This window comes from Elaeis guineensis, chromosome 1, assembly GCF_000442705.2.
Source record: "Elaeis guineensis isolate ETL-2024a chromosome 1, EG11, whole genome shotgun sequence".
In the NCBI taxonomy this organism is placed as follows: domain Eukaryota; kingdom Viridiplantae; phylum Streptophyta; class Magnoliopsida; order Arecales; family Arecaceae; genus Elaeis; species Elaeis guineensis.
The window spans coordinates 83067003-83077730 of record NC_025993.2 but is presented as its reverse complement, the minus strand read 5'-3'; the positions used below and the strand labels follow the sequence as shown (position 1 = coordinate 83077730).

General features: G+C 35.8%; 1 protein-coding gene across 1 annotated transcript; it reads left to right on the top strand.

Annotated features, from left to right (window-relative positions):
* Window positions 1-7170: 7170 nt before the first annotated feature.
* Window positions 7171-8237, top strand: LOC105032272 (chaperone protein dnaJ 20, chloroplastic). Its single transcript, XM_010906673.3, has 2 exons — window positions 7171-7324; window positions 7411-8237. The coding sequence occupies exons 1-2, from the start codon at window positions 7252-7254 to the stop codon at window positions 7959-7961; spliced, it is 624 nt and encodes a 207-aa protein (XP_010904975.1). The 5' UTR covers window positions 7171-7251; the 3' UTR covers window positions 7962-8237.
* The last annotated feature ends 2491 nt before the right edge of the window (window positions 8238-10728 follow it).

Sequence of the window (10728 nt, the reverse complement as noted above, 5' to 3'; positions counted from 1 at the left end):
CTGGATCCATTACTACATAAAGGATCTGCTCATGCTCAAGGATGATTTTTAATTTTCGATACCAGCTATCAAAATTAGATCCCATGAGCTTGTCATTATCTAATAATGATCGGAGCGACAGGGTAGTGGCCATAGCTGCATAAAAGAAAACCAGACCTCTATTAGTACATAAATTATTGATACTAAAGACTTGGACTTTAGTCTAAAGTTTCTTCCAATATTTTTACGAACTGGTAGCCTCAACCTCCAATTCGAGGAATTACTTTAATTCCTTAGTGGGTACTAGAATCCACACAAACTACACACGAGCCCAACTTTGGTTGGTCAACCCATGTGCATCTATGGGTAGGTTCATAACCAGTTATTTCTCTAAACAATTTCTAGTAATCAATTTTGCCCCAGAACCTAATTAGTAGGCTTTGGCCTCCACTGAAAAGATCTGGTTAGGTCTAACCATTAACATGACTTGATTTAGTGAATCAGACCAATAAATGATCAGGCCCGACTTTGGCCGGCCAACCTGACCACCATCAGAAAGACTCAAACCAAATTATCATACTATGAATGATAATTCCATTAGTCAATAAGCACCAGGCCTTTGGGCCTCCAATGATTATTAAACTAATGGACTCATTATCACTCACTTAATGGGAGGCTATGACTTAGTTATCACTATAACTTAATCATTTTAGGGACCTAATAATTTTGAGGATTTTATTAAGTGAAGGAAGAGAAGAAATTAACCAGCCAATTTCAATCCTCCCACTGACTTCACCAAGTCAGATTAAAAAAGATTTAATTAAAGCCGGCATTAGGAGCACCTAAATCAATCACACTGATTTACCTAATGACATGGGTGAGTCCTAATCACCAAGTGATCTAATCAAAATCTAACTCACCAGGTTGGCCAGGTAAGTGAGATCAGTGGTGGGGATAAGCCATTAACTTGTCAGAGATCGAATCAATGCGAGTAGCTCCCCCTTAAGAACCACTGGTCAAACTGCCAAACTTACCTTAGACACCAACCGGTTCATTAGTTTTAATTTGATCAACTTAGTAAATAGGGTTCCACCGTGTAGCCATGAATTAAGTCCATCTTGGTCTAGTTAAAGACATGGACCCATTCAACTACAACTATTGGAGTTGAGTCTAGAGTGTCCTTGACCTAATCTAATTCAATTTTTGATTAGATTTGACCAATTACTCTAATTTAGTCTATTTCTTTAAGCTAACCTTAGATCTAACCCAATTACGGACCTAATCCATCTAACCCATTGACCCACAAGTTTATGCAATTGTCTTAGATTTTAATTCATAATTCTAGACCGACTTGACAACACTTAATTCTTTTAATTAAGTATTTGGGCTGATGGATTAGGGTTTGGCTTTTCAAAAATAATTTTTAAATTTGAAAAGTTTTATTTTCTGTTCACCAAATATGTTGACTCATTTCATAAATAGATCAGCACATTTCATAAATAGCAATCCTATTGCTAATTACATAACAGAAAATAACTCAATCAAAATAAATCATGAATATTCCTTTAGATCTAATCTAACACATTCATGATAAATTTTATAATTGAACCTTTATAATTAAGTCCTTTCTCTGCTTCATCTGCATGGGATATAATTGTAGTAGCACCCCTACCGCCATAGGAGATCCCATCGAATGGGAGGAGAGGGCCTTTAAACCCTACTTTTCTCCTATGATCGGACGGCCATGGCAACCAACTCAATTCGATTACTTGCTACTTGGATCATGTATATCTAAATATATCAATTTCAAAATTTAAATTTTAAATTTTAAATTTTTGAATTTCAAATTTCAAACAAATTTTAAATTTCAAATTTTTGAATTTTAAATTTTGAATTTTAAATTTTAAATTTTAAATTTAAAATTTCAACTAAATTTTAAATTTTAAATTTCAAATTTTGAATTTCAAATTTTTGAATTTTGAATTTTGAATTTTAAATTTCAAAATTTAAATTTCAAATTTTGAATTTCAAATGTTTGAATTTTGAATTTTGAACAACTTTCAAAATTCAAATTTTAAATTTTGAATTTTAAATTTTAAATTTAAACTTTTAGATTACAACTTAATCTACGCATGCAAATTCATATATCATATCTTAGAACCTGTTCTGATATCATTTGAAGCAAAATTTGAGTGCAGAGGTAAAATGATAATTTTAAAACTTTTTCAAAATTACTATTTTATAATAAAAATAATTAATTAATATAATTAATTAATATGTGTTTATCCTACACTAGGATCTAAATATGATATACAGCATGTATGGATTTAAATTTGAAATTCAAATTTGAACAGTAAATAATTTACTGTTATGTGTTCAGAACACAATACATTTGTGCGGGTAGTCGATCACCGTAATCTGATCACCGTCGGAAGGCTCTGATCATCGCAACATAGCCACACAGTGTATCTGGCCTCTGCGGATCATCCACACGAGGCTTCCAATCTGATCGGCTCCTCACGAGTGCTAGCTCGTTGTAGAGTCCTTTTGACGATCGATGCTAATCGAACTCCTTCGATCGATGTTTGTCGATTTCACAGATGTTCTGAATCATCAGTAAACATGCTTGAGAGGTAGAAGATACTCTTCCTTAAATTTGGTGAGCTCACGACACTCGTAGCTCACTAACTCACTTTCCGAACCCCAGGCTGAAACCTTAGGGAACACACTGAAAATCCTGCACCCAATTTTCTTTCTTTTCTTTCTTTTTCTCTCGGAAGTTTTAGACTTCCCACTCGCGCACAAGAGTTCTACACGGCCCACTTTCTCTCTCAAAATTTTTCTACGCATGCCCCACCTTTCTCCTCTTTTTAAAACAACGTCGAATGTGTCTTATCTGCGTGAGAGGATAAAGACAAGTGGTTACACATTTGAATTTAAATCAAATTTGAATTCAAACTAAAACCAACTCATCCCTATCCACTTATGGCGTGAGAAGAGAAGGGTGTGGAGTCTTTGTGCGTGGAAAGGTTTCATGAGAAACTTTTTCTCGTGTGAAATGTGGGGCGCTAAAGTGGATAATGTCATGTAGGTGCAAGAGATAAGTTATCCATTCAAATTCAAACACGCTTTGAATTTGAATGGCTAACTAATCATCTTTATCCAAATATTAGCACACAAGAGTGGGCATGAGAAGGGCTTTGCATGAGAAAAAATTCACGAGAAGTTTCTTCTCGTGAATTCAAATGGGCGTGGAGATTGTGAGGTGGCGCAGGAAGTTTGGGTCAAGGTGGTTTCATTATTTAAACCAACCTAATTGAACCAAAAAGTTAGCCCCAATTAGACTAATTTAAATCCAACTTAATTAGGCTTAATTAGGCTCAATAAAATCCAAATCAAATCAAGAATTGACTAAGTCCAACCCTGATCAAATTAGGGACCAAACCATCTCGACGATTAGGTCAACTCTTAACCTAATCAGGTCAAACCCAACTGAATTCAATTCAATTGGACTTGATCCAAAAATAATTACTCAATCAAATTGAGTTAATTAGCGATCAAATCACTAATTAAAATCTCTCATAAATATTGAGTCCAAATCCGATAGGCAATCGGATATCAAAGTCCATTAATATGAAACCTTGATCGTAGAGTCCCAAACCAGTGGGACTCTTGACCCCGGTACCCAAAATGTGTGGGACTTATGATCAAAGAATCCTGATTCTCGATCACAGAGTCTCGGACACGTAGGACTCATAGTCCACGAATATTAGGACTCTTCATCAGCCATCAGATCAGATAGGAACCTCTAATGTGTGTGACCCCACAGGTTTGAACCTAAGCCGGTAGCACAGGAACCAATTTCTGTACTAATCGAAGTGACCATCTAGTAATGGTACCCGACGTCCGGATAGATCGAATAGTCACAATCGCAACACTCAGAACCTACGTGAATATGGTTACTGTATAATTCATCACTTTTGACCCCTGTGTTTAGGATGACTCAGGGTTAAACTATCAACCCTGATTAGATCATCCGAGTCGTATTCAACTCAAACAGTCCTGTGACTCCTCACTAGGACTACCCTGGCTAAGGTTTTACTAAATTGAAACACGACTGTATACAGCTCCTGAACTAGAGTGGTCAATCCCATCTTGACACACGCACCAATAAGTCAAGTACTTGACTACACCCAGCAGCCTTCCGTCACTGAATTAGAAATTCAGGTAGTCCAGTGCCTAAGTGTAGTGAGTTGCTTGCAAGTCACCGTGGCGGTCTCAAGTCGGAGGGACATTTATACCCATATCCCATCAGAGCAAATCTTGACAGCAGAGATAGCTCCGGAGTCGGTCACGTTCAGTGCAGATGTACCCTTACATCTCACCTGTATGCCATACCAGTGTCTCCACACTCCTTGGTTAAGAGGACAACCAACCTATATGGCACACAACGACCTATGCTCGATAAACATTGTTGTCCTTGGTAACAACGTATCATTTGGTCGCGAACAGATTTAAGGACTAAACGACAAATCCTCCTTTGTCGAGTCTAAATAGTCCTAAGGACTTCACCACAACAAAGGAGTTCATTAGAAGATGATAATTTATGATGAAAAATATCAAAATAATTTTTATTTATTTATAATTTATGTACTAATACAACAAAGAGCACAACCGTCAACAGGCTGACGATTGGCTTTGGGACACTATTCCCAACATACCCGTAGAGATCGAATGCTTGTACGATTTTAAGGAACCTTCGAAAAATATCCACGATCATCGATTCACGATGTAGATCGATCCATGCTAAGGTATGAAGATTAGATCTTTTCTATTTATTCTTCTCTATTTGATTTCTGTATCTGAATCCTATCTCACATATATAGATCTTATTTTATAATTTTAAGATTTGATCTTATGCATGCTTAGATTAAATTTGATTTAATTTAAAATTTTAATTTTCACTGCATACTTGTTTGAAAATTTTTTTGCATGCATGAAACTATGAAATCCCAACAGTATGGATCAACCTAAAGGTTTCTCAATAGAAGGAAAAGGTCAAATGGTGTGCAACTTAAAAAAGTTAATATATGGACTTAAATAAGCTTCTCAGCAATGGTACATCAAGTTCAATGATACCATAACATCTTTTGGATTTAAGGAAAATACCGTTGATTGGTGTATATACCAAAAGATCAGTAGGAGCAAGTTTATATTCTTAGTTCTATATGTTGATGATATTTTACTTGCTGCTAATGATTTAGAGATATTTTGTGAGATGAAAAATTTTCTCTCAAAGAATTTTGAAATGAAAGATATGGGAGAGGCATCCTATGTGATAGAAATTGAAATATTCCATGGCAAATCACAAGGTGTTTTAGGATTGTCTCAGAAAGGATATATTGAAAGAATTTTAGAAAAATTTAATATGGACAAATGTTCAGTAGGAATTGTTCCAATATAGAAAAGGGACAAATTCAATCTCATGCAATGTCCAAAGCATGTTGTAGAATGTAAAGTAATGGAATCAATTCCTAATTATACTTCAATTGTGGGCAGTCTATGTATATGCAAACTTGCACAAGATCAGATATTAGCTTTGCAGTTGGAATGTTAGGCAGGTATCAGAGTAATCCTAGAATAGATCATAGGAAAGTTGCAAAAAAAGTTTGGAGGCGCACAAAAAATTACATGCTCATGTATAAGAGATGCGATCATTTAGAAATGATTGGATTCTCGGATTCAAATTTTGCTGGATGCGTTGACAGCAGAAAATCCATATTTGGTTATCTATTTATGTTGGCTAAAGGAACAATATCATGGAAAAGTACCAAACAGTCTGTCATTGCTTCATCCACTATGGAAGCAAAGTTTGTGGCATGTTTTGAAGCTATAATCCAAGCATTATGACTATAGGACTTGGGGTTGTCGACACCATTACCAAGCCGCTGAAAATTTATTATGATAATTCTGCGGTAATATTCTTCTTAAAGAATGACAAATACTCAAAAGATGCCAAACATATGGAATTAAAATATTTTACCATTAAGAAGAAGGTTTAAAAATAAAGAGTGTCTATTAAATATATTAGAACTGATCTCATGATAGTAGAAATATTGATAAAAGGTTTACAACCAAAGACATTTAAAGAACATGTACATAAAATGGGTCTTGGTTGTATTTATTAATAATATTTTAATGATAATTTTGATACTCTGAACCCAATAATGTGTTTCTGATATACATCAATGAATTTTCTATTTCTCATAATGGTGTACACATAACTTATATCTTGAGTTAATTATAACAAGAAAGTCTCTACGAGACATTACTGTAGACCATAATGAATATATCTATATTATAGACCTAGTGTGTTGAGTTGCAAGTGTTGTGGTATATGGAAGGAAATATACTGCATAAATAGTATATAACCATCATAACTTGCATTTAGCAATTTGCCATACTAAGGTAATCATGGTGAACATTAATAGAGAGATTTGTTTCTTTATGCGCACCTAATGTTTATACTATTAAATCTTAATGTTATTTGATTACCCGATCGAATGTTAGATTATGTAGCCCAGCTTATGAAATTTGAATTCCTTCTCTTTTAATACGAAAAATTTTGGTTCAAGATCCTAAATTTATGATATTTTTTAAATATAAAATTTTTATTCAAAATTTTAGATCCATGATGAAGTACGTATATTGATGCTTAATTTAGCTTACAGATTAACCCATGAGCCGAACATCAAAACCGATTGATGTCAGGGTCGTGCTTGAGAACGTCAGTGACGACCGTTTCAACCAGACGTAGATGCCACTCCTGACTCCGCGTATACAAATGATAATCTTATTCAATTTTCCAACAGCAAAAATTTCAAACGTCTAGAAAAGCAAGACAAACTGCATGAAAACCAGCCCCCCCTAGCTTCTACACCAGAAAAGGTAAGGTCCACCTATCAGCCGGGTCAGAGAATTCTAGAAAGATTCTGTATTTTTTACAAGATTTCAGCCATCCATCCATTTACTCAAATTACCCTTTTTATTTCTTTTTATCCTTTCGGGCGGTAGGATGCATTATCCTCGAATCAAAACGAAACGCTGCCATATATCTAAACTGCGGGCTCCACATGCTGTCTCCCGTAACAAACAAGCACAGTATCAATTGTTTCCAAATAAAAACAAGCAAAGTAGACCCGTGGGCTGTCCTCCCCAAAGCATTCGCAACTGTCTGCGTATCGTCCCCACTCTTCGAAATTTTTTTGGTCTATGTATCCCTCCTCTCCTCTCCCCTCCCCTTCATCAATACAAGCGAACGCATCATCTTTTAGAATTCGAAGCCGTACGTGCCTCCTTTACTTTCTATTGCTAAGTCGATCTAAATCTTCTATTGCTAAGTCGATCTAAATCTTCTCTCTCTATCTGCAGATACAAAGCCAATGCTTTCTCTCTCTTCTTCTTTTACTTCTCTCAGAGAGCCCCTTTTTACTTCTTTTTCTCCGCAATCCAAACCCTCTTTGTTCTCTACTTATCGAAGGACTCCTCTAAGGGTGTCGGCGGTGTCGACGGTGGAGCGGCCGCAGTCTCCACAGGCGGGGACGATGTACGAGCTGCTGGCGGTGGCGGAGACGGCGGGACCGGCGGAGATAAAGGCGGCGTACCGGCAGCAGGCGCGGCGGTGGCACCCGGACGCCTGCCGCTCCACCAGCGAGAAGCCCTTCTTCGCTCAGCAGTTCATGCGGGCGCGGGAAGCCTACGAGGTCCTCTCCGACCGCGCCCTCCGACGCGACTACGATCTCTCCCTCCGAATCGCCAGCACCGCCGTCTCCAGCGGCAATAGGGTGAGGGCGCGGGGGCGAGAAGGGTTCGGAGACTGGGAGGCCCAATTGGAGGTGCTCCAGAGGAGGTCAACCCGGCCTGGGCGGGAGGCAACTTGGGGAAGCAGGATGAGGAGCGGCACCGCACATGGTTCTGATTGATTGATTGATTGATTGACCATGCCTCTGTCTTTCGGACGGTGAGGATGGAAGGATCCGCATCAAATCAGAGGGTGTCTGTTTTTTTGGTGGTGTAATCCGGGGGGTGTTTCGTAGGTTCCTGACGTATGGGAACGAAATAGCAGCGTGTACCGAAAAATCAAAAAATAGAAGAAACCATATAGCGGCAGCGGAATGCAGCCGTGCTTGTTCTCTGGTAGATTGGATAGATACAAAATTGGCTTTGGATAAAATATTTGAGTAAACATATTTGAGATATAGTTATTTCATGTGGCCTAAAGCTGATCCATCCATCATGAAGACGAGTATTTTGAGAAGATTTGAAATCATAAGATTTAAATTATTGATGGAGATCTAAGTAAGAAACCAAGCTATGGTAGATTTGAATTTATAGATCCATGCTTACTCTTCTACAAAAACATGGCTAAGGGGGATCCCGAAGGATTTGAATTGATGGATCCATACTTCCTCCTCTATATAGACATGACTAAGGAGGATCTCAAAAGTAGGGGGCAAGGGACGGTCATAGATTGTCACATCTCAAACCCAATATTCGGATCAAGCTTGTGATGGTCACACACTTCTTAGAACAAGATCCAAAAAAAATATACAAGGTCTTTTTTTATGCACATATCAATCCAACTTAGATAGTAATAAAAGCAAATTCACTCATTTTTATTCAATAGAAGATAAATTCTCTAAGGCTAATAAGAAATAGAATAAAAATCCAACAAAGATAAGGCAGTTGAGCAAATAATACCTAAAACCCTATGGTCCTCATTGATCCATCCCAAGCCTCATAGGATCTTTTAGATTTGAAAAAAAAAAAAATAAGCTTTACAAGCTCAATAAATTAACAATATTTCTGAGGGATTAAGCACGATAATTTTTTTCAAATATAACAACTGATAATAATAGATACATATACTCACATAATTTTAATTTTTAAAATATATGTTATGCATTGCAGCAACATACAAAATTCTCTCCTAGTCCTCGATGACTATGCCCATGATCATCCTCGTGACAAAGTCCAAAAGAAACTAATCTCTAAATACAAAACATTCAATCCATCGATGTGTACCAGTGATCAGCCTCACTGGCCAGGTCAAGAAGAAAACTAGCTCTAATTCACGTGGCCACAATTAATCCCACAACAAGGCAAAGATATTAATTCTGAAAAGAAACACGTGATATGTCAATATATGCCAGTGATCAATCTCGAATAGCTAGATCCAAAAGGACTAACTCTATCAATGACCAGTCCCAACTGACTAGGCTTAGAAAAATTCTGATATGTGGCCAATAATCAGTCCCGTTGACTAAACCCAAATCATGATCTAACTAAAGAGTTTTTTTTATCATAATTGCACCATAACCAAATAATTATATTTATTTTTATAATAATATTAAATCAAATTTTTTACATCTCATTTTTAGAAGTAAGAGAATATTTTTATTAAAAATTTATGGGAGGATAAATATTAATAATCTTATTTTTAAAAATCATACAACATTAAAACAAAGAAATCATCTCTTTTCAAATTGGTAATCATGCTGAGATAACATCATATTTGATCCAATATTTTGAATTACTTTTCATGCATAAATATATATATACTTTCAATGCTTTATAATTTCTAAATATTTTAATAATTTTTAAATATAAAATCTAATTTTTAAAATACAAAATATATACTAAAAACTCAGAGATAAAAGAAACTTTGTAATAATTTTTATATACAAAATTTTTAATTTTCAATTTATAGTCCAATCCCTAAATCTGGTGCTCTAGCATAAGTAAATTACAACCTAATTAACCTTTATCTGAGAAAAATTAGTGTAAAGAGAAAGAATCACTCAGTCTGGCCCCGATCTAGGTCAGGGTTTGGTTTCAATTCATAAGTTAGATCTATATGATTTAGGATGATCTAAAAGCGATTGGATTAGGGTTTGATGGGTTTGAGAGGTTAAATCTATCTCCCTTTGTTTCTCTCCATGTCTCTCTCTCTCTTCTCTTTCCTCTCTTTTTTTCTCTCTTCTCTTTTATCTTTCTTCTCTCTCTTCTCTTTCCTCTCTCTTCTCTTTCTTTTCTCTTTTTCTCTCTCTTCTCTTTTCTTTCACTTTCTCTCTCTTCTCTTTGTTTTTCTTTGATCGAAATAGAACCCTCTTGTGGCTCTTAAAAATCAAGAAAGTGTTGGATTTCTACAGGTGCTAGTACATGTGGATTTCAAAATTTTTCTAAATCTAAAATATAGCAAAAAAATTAGATTAAAATATTTTTAATCTAAATATACATTCATCATATGAAAGCACATATGGATCTAGTTCATATACTAAAATTAATATAAATTAATTTTAGAAATAACAAATAAAAACTTGTAATCAATTCACATGCTTGAATCACTTTTGTTTTGCTTTAATCTGTAATTGGGGTTGAATTCAATTCAATCCCTAGATTTAAGGCCTGAACAGGTTTTGAATCAGCAGTACAGGTGTTCTACCTCTACAGATATCCACAAAATCGATCTGAATAGATCCTCTTGACTCCTGTTTGTTTGAACCAAAAGCCTGAATAGGTTTGAACCAAGCCTGAATAAGGATCTTTCTTTCTTAATTCTTGAAGAAATCAAGAACCTTTCTTAATCTCTCAACTAACTAAAAAGAACAACAACTAAGAAGTGGTTGTAACTAACTCTCAACACACTTAAGATGGAAAATAACAAATCCAGAGCAAGTGGCACCAACA

Coding starts and splice junctions, on each gene's coding strand:
- LOC105032272 (XM_010906673.3), top strand. CDS start 7,252: ATGTATCCCTCCTCTCCTCTCCCCTCCCCTTCATCAATACAAGCGAAC. Junction 7,325..7,410: donor ATCTTTTAGAATTCGAAGCC/GTACGTGCCTCC, acceptor CTCTATCTGCAG/ATACAAAGCCAATGCTTTCT.